General features: G+C 41.3%; 2 protein-coding genes across 4 annotated transcripts in view; one reads left to right on the top strand and one right to left on the bottom strand.

Moving 5' to 3' along the window:
* Window positions 1-10021, bottom strand: part of nup58 (nucleoporin 58) — a 17410-nt gene extending 7389 nt beyond the window's left edge. For all 3 annotated transcript variants that reach the window (XM_060861816.1, XM_060861817.1, XM_060861818.1), the window contains exons 1-11: window positions 9641-10021; window positions 7973-8136; window positions 7848-7880; window positions 7312-7593; window positions 5552-5720; window positions 5394-5459; window positions 3586-3760; window positions 2833-2912; window positions 1823-1941; window positions 1503-1585; window positions 1067-1268 (exon numbers count right to left, since the gene is read on the bottom strand). In XM_060861816.1, the coding sequence (XP_060717799.1) occupies window positions 1067-1268; window positions 1503-1585; window positions 1823-1941; window positions 2833-2912; window positions 3586-3760; window positions 5394-5459; window positions 5552-5720; window positions 7312-7593; window positions 7848-7880; window positions 7973-8136; window positions 9641-9717 (1450 nt within the window). In that variant the 5' untranslated portion in view covers window positions 9718-10021. The remainder of the gene's footprint in view (window positions 1-1066; window positions 1269-1502; window positions 1586-1822; window positions 1942-2832; window positions 2913-3585; window positions 3761-5393; window positions 5460-5551; window positions 5721-7311; window positions 7594-7847; window positions 7881-7972; window positions 8137-9640) is intronic.
* Window positions 10022-10415: 394 nt separating this feature from the next.
* mtmr6 (myotubularin related protein 6) overlaps window positions 10416-12500 on the top strand; it is an 8789-nt gene continuing 6704 nt past the window's right edge. The window contains exons 1-2 of the mRNA XM_060862005.1: window positions 10416-10595; window positions 12427-12500. The exon at window positions 12427-12500 is cut by the window's right edge and continues 46 nt beyond it. Of these exons, the coding sequence (XP_060717988.1) occupies window positions 10572-10595; window positions 12427-12500 (98 nt within the window). The 5' untranslated portion in view covers window positions 10416-10571. The remainder of the gene's footprint in view (window positions 10596-12426) is intronic.

Below are 12500 nucleotides of genomic sequence, written 5' to 3'. Positions count from 1 at the left end.
ATGAGCTGCAGGACCTCGTCGCTTTGAACCGATCACAAATCGCCGCTTCGATAAATCCCGAGTTTACGTTAACGTTTAGTTTTAAATAAGGTTAAGAGTGCACGTGAACTCAGCTTCGGTGTCACGTAGAAACTGATGACACCACAGCAGTGAGATTTCAGCTGAATGCATTAAATACTGTCAGATTTGTGGTAAATTTATTCACTAGATTTTGCATCGTTTTACATTTAATAATAAAAAAGAAATTAAATTAAATTCAGACATTTCTGTTTTCCTCCTTCATTCGTGTTTAAATACTACAGAGTTTATTGAACCTGAACACTGTCAATAATCTAAATGTTTCTGGTGCACCAGGATTAGTTCAGGTTCAAGCGACGTAAACGTCTCGTGATTTAGCGCCGCGAGGTGTTAATCACCGCCGCGGCCTCGGATCACGTGGAGTTCCCCGGACTGAGAGACGCCTCGACGTAAGAATCGGTGAACGATCGCTACGTAAGTGCTGCTAACGACGCTCGCTACCAAAAAAAAAAAACAACAAAACTATTTATTTATTTATTATTTACTAATTAAACCTTTGATCCTAAAGAAAATCTTTGTGAAAAAGCTTGTGAAAGGCAACGTCTGCGTTGTTTGGGATTAGTTTACGCACCTTTTAATCGCAGTTTAATATTAAGGTAAGACCCTGCTGTCCGTCGTTATTTTATTTACGGCTAGAAAGTATTAGTAAAAAAAAAAAAAAGAATTGAAAGAAAGAAAAAGGAATACAAAGACAGTGCAGTTTCATTTCTTCTGCCTGGACTGAAATAAGGTAATAAAACGTAAATCTGTGTTCCTTTCATCATAAGTGCTCAGAAAAAGAAAGGAAAGAAAGAAAGAAAGAAAAAAAAAGTCAAGAATACAGTAAAGAAAACCGCAGACCGGAGAGAAGACGCTGGCTCACGTCACTATCGTTTTCACTCTGACTTTCTCTCTCTCTCTCACTCTCTCTTTCTGTCTGTCTCTCTCTCTCTCTCCCCTCACAGCCTAGAGGTCAGTTAGAGGTCTTAGAACTTGAAGGCGGTCAGACCTGGAGCAGGCTGCTGCTGCTGTGTGAGCGTGGCAGCCATGGCAACGGCGGCGGCGTTTGGGACAGAGCCGAAGGGCGTAGGGCCGGTGGTGACTCTCGGGGAACTCTGCAGTTTCCGGTTGGCGCATCGCTTCGACTCGAACACGTCCGTCGAGTCTTCTAGGAAAGCTCTTCTGTAGCTCAGGTACTGGTGCTTCAACGTCTACAGGGGCAGAAGAGGGTCAATCACTGTGCTTATGGTGGGAGGGGTTTGTTTTAACAGACGATTAGCGCCCTCTAGTGTCTGTATGATGTAAACATCCACACCGATCATTATAGTAGAACCTTCTGCAGTAGTAATCCTGATATTTTTTACAATCCAAACAGTAGGATTTAGAAAAACGTCAAAGTGTAACAGTTACATACAAAAGAGCTTCAGGTGATTTTCACTACACACCTTTACATTCTCATGGACGACTTGCAGCTGCGCAGCCAGAGCCACAAACGTCTGGTAGAGCTTCTGCATGGCCAGAGACAGATCTGTACACACACACACACTAATTACTGAATCTTTTAATTAATCAAAATGGTATAACATTTAAATATATCTAATATTAATCTTGAATTTTGTTTTATATATTATATTATTTAATCTTTGTGTTATTCTTTATATTAACCTTTTGTTCTATGTTTATGTTCTGTAAAGCTGCTTTGTGACAATGTCTGTTGTAAAGGTTCAATGGGATGGGGGTGCGCTAACTTTTAGAGCTGCACTACCTTGAGGGGTGATGTGAGAACCGCTACTCTGTGTGGTTAGATGGTTCTCCAGTTCCTCAATCTGCTGGCGGTACTGCTGTAACTGCACCTCGAACTGCTCCACCAGGCCTCGGAAATAACTACACAGACAGACACACACACACAGACAGACAGACACACAGACAGACACACAGACACACAGACAGACACACAGACAGACAGACACACATACACACAGACAGACAGACAGACACACATACACACACAGACAGACAGACACACAGACAGACACACAGACAGACACACAGACAGACACACAGACAGACACACAGACAGACACACAGACAGACACACAGACAGACACACAGACAGACACACAGACAGACACACAGACAGAGAGAGACAGACACAGAGAGACAGACACACAGACACAGACAGACAGACACAGACAGACAGACACAGACAGACACACACAGAGGCACACACACACAGAGAGACAGACACAGAGAGACAGACAGACACAGACAGACAGACAGACAGACACAGACAGACAGACACACACACAGAGGCACACACACACACACACACAGACACACACACACACAGACAATCTTAGTCTCTCTAAAAACCTTTGTTATGAGCCGCATCTCATCTGAAGGTCTGAAGGAAACCTGAGGGTTTTTTTTTAGTTTTTATGATTTTACACTAGTGTGTTTAGAGGAAATTAATATTTCTAAACATTAGCATTAGACTTTACATACATCTGTAAAGGAACTGAGAGAAATCAAGGCTTAGTATTAAAAAAAAAATAATTTATTCCAAATTAGCGATTAATTATTTATTATTATTTACATGAACACAACTAAACTCCGTCTCAGTAGAGAGCGATTTTATCATCATCACAAAAACTAAACTTGTCTCTGTGACAGATAAAAAGAACACAGCAGTTTAAAGGCTCTGTTAGGAGGTTAAGTCAGTGCTGTACAGATATTTTACAGGATGTTAGAGACACGAGCAGTGATGGGACTCACTCTGAGGGAGCCGTGTTCTCATGTTGAAGTCCAGGAGGAGTTTTCTGGGTCCTCAGTGCGATGTCAGCGTTCTTCAGCTCCTGCAGAAGAGAAAAAGATCTTTAACATGACTTCAGTACTGAGACGTGGAGAAAATAAAGTCAGATAAAGTTTCATTCCAGTCTTTCACAGATGGAGCTGCGTACACAAAAGGTGTCACATTAACACGTGTCACTTTTCTCTGGATCTCAGCACGGCGTGTTTCTCACGTCTGTCCTCCTGGTCTAAACATACGCCTTTCTAAAACCCAGAACTATGAGAACTTATTTATATTTCATTAAGAGGAGAGACTTTCATTTCTCTCATGAGTCTCCTGAGTGAAGATGTGCACTGTGTAATTTGGACACAGGTGTTAATCTGGATTAGGTGACGTCTGGAATAACTTTCACACGTCTCCTTTGAGATCACAGTGGAAATTAAATTCTGAGCGACAATTAAACGAATGATCCAGTTAATGATGTTTCTCATAAGAACCTGGAGGTCATGTGGTGTCACATTAATTCTTTATGCTCTCTAGAATATAAATAAACCACAGCAGGTTTTATTCTGGATTTTTTGTTTTTCCGTATTTAACTGTTTCTGCTTTTAAAGCCGGAGTTTCTTTTAATAAATAAAGTGAAAAATTGTGAAAATCTAAAGAACTCGAGGTCGACTTGTACATTGTGTGAAACGGTGAAGTGGACTTCAGTCCTGCTAAACAAACCGTCTCTGTACCTGCGCTGTCTCCATCTTCAGCTTGTCTATAGAGAGAGCGTTCCTCTGCAGGCCGCTGGCGCTCACAGACAGGAGCTGCTTCAGGCTCTTAATGTCCTCCTGAACCTTCATCATGGCTTTAGAGGACATGCGACTGATCTCCTCCTGAACCTGCTTCTGCTCCTTAACAAACCTCCTACACACACACACAGACACACACAGACACACACACAGACAGACACACACACAGACAGACACACACACACACACACACACACAGACAGACACACACAAAGACAGACAGACACACACACACAGACAGACACACACACACAGACAGACACACACACACAGACAGACACACACACACAGACAGACACACACACACAGACACACACACACACACAGACAGACACACACACACACAGACACACACACACACAGACAGACACACACACAGACAGACACACACACAGACAGACACACACACAGACAGACACACACACACAGACAGACACACACAGACAGACACACACACACACAGACACACACAGACACACACACAGACACACACACACAGACAGACACACACACACAGACAGACACACACACACACAGACAGACACACACACAGACAGACAGACAGACACACACACACACAGACAGACACACACACACACAGACAGAGACACACACACAGACAGACAGACAGACACACACACACACACAGACAGACACACACACAGACAGACAGACACACAGACAGACACACACACACACACAGACAGACACACACACAGACAGACAGACACACACACAGACAGACAGACACAGACAGACACAGACAGACACACACAGACAGACACAGACAGACACACACAGACAGACACAGACAGACACAGACAGACACACACACAGACAGACAGACACACACACAGACAGACAGACACACACACAGACAGACAGACACACACACAGACAGACAGACACACACACACACACAGACAGACACACACAGACAGACACAGACACACACACAGACAGACAGACACACACACAGACAGACAGACACACACACAGACAGACAGACACACACACAGACAGACAGACACACACACAGACAGACAGACACACAGACAGACACACAGACAGACAGACACACACACAGACAGACAGACACACACACAGACAGACACACACACAGACAGACAGACACACACACAGACAGACAGACACACACACAGACAGACAGACACACACAGACAGACAGACACACACACAGACAGACAGACAGACACACACACAGACAGACAGACACACACACAGACAGACAGACACACACACAGACAGACAGACACACACACAGACAGACAGACACACACACAGACAGACAGACACACACACAGACAGACAGACACACACACAGACAGACAGACACACACACAGACAGACAGACACACACACAGACACACACAGACAGACACACACACACACAGACAGACACACACACACACAGACAGACAGACACACACACAGACAGACAGACACACACACACACAGACACACACACACACACACAGACACACACACACACACACACACACACACACACACTTTCAGGAAAAATCTACAGCATTTTTTTCTTTTTTCAATCGTACCTAGGAAAATTTCTGTTGATGGGGTGTTTTAAAAAAATAAAAATAAATAAATAAAATAATAATAATAATAATAATAATAATAATAATAAATTCCTAGTTTTCTACACGTTCACTAGTGCTGCCTCTAACACATCAATTATTAAACTTTTTTAACAAAAGGACATAACGTACTGGAAGTTGTCGACATCCTGACAGATCGGAGCAGGCAGGTTTTCATCCTTCAGCGCTTTACTGTCTCTACAGAAAACAAAATTACAATAATTACAACCAAATCAGAGCAGCAAAGAGCAAAATAAAAGCCTGAAGCAGGTTTTTATTATTAAACTCACTCTGGTCGAGCACCAGATAATTTATCGCTCTTTTTCTCTGATGAAGTGCTGAAGTCGACTCCACCCAACCCCACACTAGGCACCTGGGCGACAGGAGCCGTAGCTGCCGTGGAGGCCGAGAGCAAACCACCTAAAGTCAGACCTCCACCCAGAGTCGACTGCCCAAGACCTGAAACACAGCAAACACGACATGGAGTAAAGCAACAGAATAAAAGTCTCAGAATCTGAAATGAAGCAACAGGTAACAATATATACTAAAAACAAAACATCAGATCAAAGTTTTCATCATACACATTTTGGAGAAGAGGAGTGTGAGGGAACCAACAACTGTTTGCCTGATCATAGAACGATTTTGTCCACAGAACTGTCGTCTCTGAACGTCATGATAACGTCGTCTCTGAACGTCACGATAACGTCGTCTCTGAACGTCACGATAACGTCGTCTCTGAACGTCACGATAACGTCGTCTCTGAACGTCACGATAACGTCGTCTTTGCACGATGGACAAGCGGTCATAAGAAGCCAGGTTGCTCATCGCAATCTGCCGTTTCTTCTTCTAAATGGCGTCATAGAGGGCAGGATGTGACATCACAGGAAATCGGAAGTACAGGTGCCGAAGGAGAGCACGGAACAACCGAGAAGGTGTGCACCATAAGACTGAGCGATAACCAAAAGGAAACTTTAAAAGGAAAACAATGCAAATCAGTAGAAATGTGACGTTAAAGTCAGTGGGACTCAATAAGCTTCATTTACGACCACCTTCAATCGGTTCCTTGTTCAAAACGTTAGAGAACCGGATCAGAGCTTCAGGTCCGTCAGGACGGAACGTAAAACACGACGCATCAGAGAAACGTCGGATCGGACCGTCCGGATCCCGGGTGAGTGACTCGTATGCTAACAACCTACAATTCGCTGTACACTTAAACAAACCAGATAAACCATCCTAATATGTAATAAACACACGCACTTTTAATCAGAGGAAGACAAAATAAAAAGTAAACGAACAAACTTTAACGCTGAAACGCTGATACAAGAAGTAGAAAAAAAAAAACAAGATGTAGCGTGTGAGGATCATTTTGATTTTCAATTGAATTATGGGATTTTCTTGAATTCCCATGAAATTCTCAGGAGGCTCGTGTGTGAACAGAAGCTGATACTTTACCAGGACACAGCAGGAAGGTGAGAAGATGAGAAACAAGAATCCATGCCAAAAAAAAAAAAAAAATGAAAAAAGTTCCTAGTGATGATCTGATACTTAACAGCAGAAAGGTCCGAATAAACGAATATAAAACAACAAAAATGAAGATAAAGTGGAGAACAGAGGTTGTCAGCGTGTGAGGACAGAATCCTTTGTTAAACAAACTGCAGCCTATATGATGTCACATACATGCAAATCAGCAGGGAAGAAAGTTGGAGGTGAGGCGCAGAGCGAGGACAAAAAAAGCTGTGAAGTAAACAGTGAATGTGATAGTGGACCATCAGGTCACTTTAAATATTCTAAAGCCTTTTAGGGAGCTTCATATTTTTGTTGAGTCCAGTTCAGTCAGAATGAAATTGATTCTTTAGAATCGTTTGCAAAATTATTCATTTGATTCACTTCCTGCAGATGAGTCGATTTAGAGTCAAACAGCTTTCAGTTCACTTTGACGCCTGATTGCAGAGTTCTCACCTGCCTAAAGAACCACAGAAGGTAGGAGAACACACACGGGTTTTGTTTTGGAACAAACCCAGTGCGTGTTAAGTCCTGAGTGCGTTCTCACCTGTTGAGCTGGAAAAAAGCGAGGAGCCTAGGCTGAGCCCGGTGGGTGGAGCGGAGGAAACGGCTCCTCCTCCCAGGTTGAGTGAGAACCCTGAAGATAATCCACTCTGAGGTGCTGATGAGGTGATGACGGAGCCCAAAGTTAGACCAGTAGCTGCAGGGGCCGTGGAGGTGCTGGAGGTGCTCAAAGAAAACGGACTCGCCGAAGCCGCCGGCTTTCCAAAACCAAATCCGAAACCTGCGGTGGAGGCCGCGGTTGGAGCAGAAGTGGTGGCGGGAGTTCCTGAGAAACGAGACGTCTGTAAATCATTCTGTTTGAACAACATCCCTTAAAGGAAACATGTACGCCTTATAGAAAATAATCCTAAACAACTCGACAACAAGCTCTAGTGAATCTCCTTTGAAGCTACACAACTCTGAATCGACTCAGTGTCGGCTCGGCCCAACGATTCACGATCGGCAACTTGTTCAGACTTAAAATGTCGCTGCAGAATCAGGACACAGTACAATTGCCTTTTCTTAACAGTTACAGCTTACCTAAGGTGAGGCCGGTGGATGGTGCAACAGCCCCTACAACAAACATAAAAAATAATCAGAATTTTATAAACACATTTATAAATGATCATTAATTGGATCGGTGGAGGTTTGAACAGCACTCAGACCTGAGGCAGGTGTGTTAAAAGAGAACCCAGTTGCCGGTTTCTGGGCGAACAGGTTGCCACCGAGGCCCAGGGATGAGGTGGTGGTGGTGGTTGTAGTGTTGGTGCTGGACGGGGCTGCACCCAGACCACCGAAGCTGAAGCCCCCGGATGCTGCAGCAGGAGCACTAGAGGATGTGGAAACAATTTCACATTCAATAGAACAAACTGTTCCAAAGCTTGAGTCTTTTCTAAAAGTGACCCTAGTATACAGACATCCCCTTAAAATGACATCAGGATTCGTGTTAAAAAAATCAGTCGTGACTTTTAATCAGTCCATAAAAGGGATTTGTGTTTCTGTAAACGACTCTCTCTTAAAATCTTCCCAGAGATGACGAGTATGAATCCTGACCATCACAATGACCCCATCGTCCTCAACTGGGAGTCCAAAACAAAAACCGCCATATTCTCCTGGTGGGAGGAGCATAAACTCTCTCACCTGTCAATTACAGTTACACTAACCAATCATATCAGCTTAATCAATCATGCACAAATCTTTAAATTAAATAAATAAATCAAGTTAATTAGATTAAATAATCAAGTATATAAACATATATAAAATGTATATAAACCTATATAAAAGTACATAATGTATATAAAACGTATATATAAACGTATATAAAATGATAGAGTTTTGACTTATAACCCTACAATATCTAAATAACGTATGAAATAAGCGTCTATTAAACCCTCCTACAGACCTTTCCTGCATTCCTGAGCAAATTAGGAGCGCCGAGTAAAGTTGACCTTGTCTGTTTTGACTGCTTATAAAAAATTAAGTATTTTTTTTTCACCTTTTTTGTCTAACTTGTTTCCAACATATTAACATATATTTTGCAAAGAGTTTTGTAATATTTGGTATAATAAACATCATTTATATACAAAAATGCCTAATTTTTTAAGTTAAAAAACACAAAACAGAAATTTTGACTTATTTTCACTACAGAGGCACAAAAGTTGATGCATTATTACAGGCTGGTATATTTCAAAGCCAGGAGATTTTTTTTAACCATTTTTAATGTAAATAATAAAACCTTTTTTTTCAGGTCAAATTGACTTGAATGCTTATAAATCAAAAACTATACAATTATCACCATTCTGTGTAATCAGCCATACATTTGTGAACATTTTACACTTGTAATGTCTATTTTGCCCACCAGATGTGTGTGTGTGTGTGTGTGTGTGTGTGTGTGTTAGTGGGCATTTTATGTGTGCGTTTTTGTGTCTGTATGTATGTTCAGTGCGCTGAAAAAGGGGCAAAAGTGTGACCTATTGCCCCACTAAATGTGGCGGGGTCAAATTGACCCGGGAGGACCTGAGGAGGAAAGTAGTTATTTTACGAACACATAGTTCAACGAAAATAGACAAAATTCTACTTGCAAAGTTCATAATTTGGAACAACTCTGGTGATTTTCAGGCAAATATGTTGAAGAAAACCCAAGTTATGACACATTAAACTTTCCAGCCGGGTCAAATTGCCCCGAGGTCTGCAGACAGGTTTTAATGAGAATTTACCCCATTTCCATATAAAAATGGTGGTTAAACGTGTGGTGATGAACATGATGCTCTACAGAGGAGTAATAAGTGTTTACTGTGTGTTAGTTTACTTTAGAAACTTTTACACGCACTCACCTGCCTGCTGCTCCAAAGGAAAAGCCCCCAGTGTTAGCAGAGCCCAGGGCAGTTGCTCCAAAGTTAAACCCCGACATTTATCACTATTATTGTTATTATTATTATTATTATTTATGTCCCTGTTATTCAGTCTGAGGCGAATAGAAACGTTAGCTAACGATGCTAACTTGTCACCATTGTGTCACCATTGTGTCCTCGTGCGGGCCCAAAAACCTTAAACTCAGGAAAAGACCGAAACTACAAACACCGACCATTAAATATATACTTTCAATACCTAGAATAATTAATATCACAGCGAGGAAATTACGCTATAGGTTTAAAATAATAATAATAATACTAGTAATAAAATCTGCGCGAGTTTGTTTCCGCGCCCAATGTTGTTTTTAAAGCTTTAACTGTTCATTAGCGCCCCTACTGTGCTGGAAGATACAATAAAACTCAGTTTAACCGCTATACAAAATAAAAATTTTTTATATTTTTATTTTTTTACACAAAACACTTTCAAATATCTCACTTTTAAATATCCGTTTTTTAAACACCAATTTGTCAGCAATTTAGAAAGTAACTGATTTGTTTTGGAAGCTCCGCCCAAGCAGGAAGTACAAACCGGAAAATAAATTAGAAGTGTGTTTTTTTCCCCACCCGTATTTGAATTCAAACCCCGCCTCCTGCGCGATGACGCGATTAAGCTCGTGGTTCGGATTGGATAGCGTGCTTTTAATTAGACACTTTTTATCCAATCACAGGACAGATTCCGGAAAACAGTTGTGGTAAATAAAAACATTGAGCCACATCAGAAACATTGTTCATTGGGGTGTTGCTTCATAGAGACAACTGATATTTCATCGCTTTTTCATGTGCGATCTTTTCCTTTCACATCATCTTTTCCGTGTAGTTTTATCGCCTTATACGTGATAAAAACACCCCAGTGATGGAGCACATACGGACCCCGAAGGTAATGAGTTTAAATGAGAAGCGAATCTGTTGTTTATTTCACCACGACAAGTGTCCGTTAAATTAATTATAAGTATAAATAAATGCATAGATGCATTTAAATCATTTACATGGATGATGCAGAAATGTCATTAAACTCGGCCGCTAGCTCTAACTAGCTGTTTGTGTTGTTAGCCGTTAGCATCGTTTATTTAACAATAAGTTCTTTTTTTAATCGTCTCTTGTGCATTTTTACAAAAAACCGACATCTTTCTATCACTTTTCTATATTTTCTGACTCCACCTTTTGGTGTTTGTTGTTCTTTTAGCGATAAACGTGTCAGAGGCCGAAAACTCAGGCTGTGTTCCAAATGAGTCGCTGTTCCCTTAATTAAGTGCACTTATAGAACACGCATGTACATAAAAGGCAGCGATTTCACGCCCTACGTAGTGCACTAGATTGCGGATTGGGCAGAAACTCACTTCTGCATTCCCTGCATGGACAGATACTGTGTTGTTGTTGTTGTTTATCTTTTATTTAATTGAACTTGTTTATCTTTATTCAGTTTTTTCCCTATGCGACTGAATGCAGGCTTAAAATCAGGTGTTAAATATAAAAGTTAAGCACATCAGAATGTTGAAAGTTGAAAGCTTGTAATTAGTTTTTAGACATTTTAAAATGATGCAAAGTTTATTAAATCCTCAGAAAAATCTGGAGCCACTTTTAGTTAAAGTACTTTTACTGAACACAGTCAGGATCCGGCTTCAGATTGTGTGTTGTGATGTAATATATTGCGAGAGGTTTTGGTTTTGTTGTACAGAGAAGGGCATCTTCATTTTTGTGCAAAATGTCTCACAAACCTTCTGCATCTTTGCTGCATTACATTTTAATTGAACTGGTGAAAATGTGTTTTGAGATTATTTCTGATTAACAGAATCACACTGTAATGCAAATAATTTTAGTGTCTCGTGTAAAGCAGGTGGAAATGACAGAAACGTGTAAATAGTGTGTAATAAAGTGAACCTCCTTTACCTTCATCAGCTGCTGTATAAAGTGAAAGCGAAGCTTTATTTCAGCTGCAGGTCAGTCGCTGGGAAACGAAGCCAGGATTAAACAGCAGTTTTAATCTAAACCTGTCATGTCTTTCATCTATAAATACACTAATGTGATAAACTCAGTGCAAACAGCTGCATTACACTACAGAGTAGTTACAATACAGTTACACTGCAGAGAACCAGGTGCGTAGGTACGTAAGCCACCTGTCCTGTTATAAATGACACCTGTCCTGTTATAAATGACACCGTCAGGATAATATTCTTAGAAACAGAAGACAAAAAACAGGTCTTTGTTACTTTGTTAGACTTTTTTTTTTAACTAAAGTGTCAGATTCAGTACAAGACTTCACACCTCTAAACAAAGCCAGGGATGCCAATAATTTAATCCTTAATAGTTAACCTTTAAAGATTACTTAAATGTTAGCCGTACTAGTGAGACCGATATGCAGCCATGAGGTGCCGTTACTTTAATCTTTAAGCAACAAAATAAGAACTTTAATGTTGCGTGTGGTGGTTGGGGTTTGGGTGCAAATCCTTCCACAATGCACTGCAGAACAACTGACAATTTGAGCGGAGACTCAATTAACTTGATGTAGTAGAGTTTCCTGTGGATGAATCCCAAATGTTGCTCTTCACTAAGCACAAGGGCACCAGGCAGGGCACCAGGCAGGGCACCAGGTAGGGCACTAGATAGGGAACTAGGTGATGGACTGTTGGCAGTGAACAAGGAATCATTTGGAAAAACTACAAAACCTGGATCACGTGTGCTGGAATCAAATACCTGTGTGTGTGTGTCAGGTGGAGCAGGTGAAGCTTCTGGATCGCTTCAGCAACAAGCCGATGACAGGAACGCTGTACCTGACGGCCTCACA

The sequence above is a fragment of the Tachysurus vachellii genome, chromosome 25 (genome assembly GCF_030014155.1).
Source record: "Tachysurus vachellii isolate PV-2020 chromosome 25, HZAU_Pvac_v1, whole genome shotgun sequence".
Taxonomy (NCBI): domain Eukaryota; kingdom Metazoa; phylum Chordata; class Actinopteri; order Siluriformes; family Bagridae; genus Tachysurus; species Tachysurus vachellii.
The sequence above is the reverse complement of the archived record's forward strand: the minus strand, read 5'-3'. Positions and strand labels throughout refer to the sequence as shown.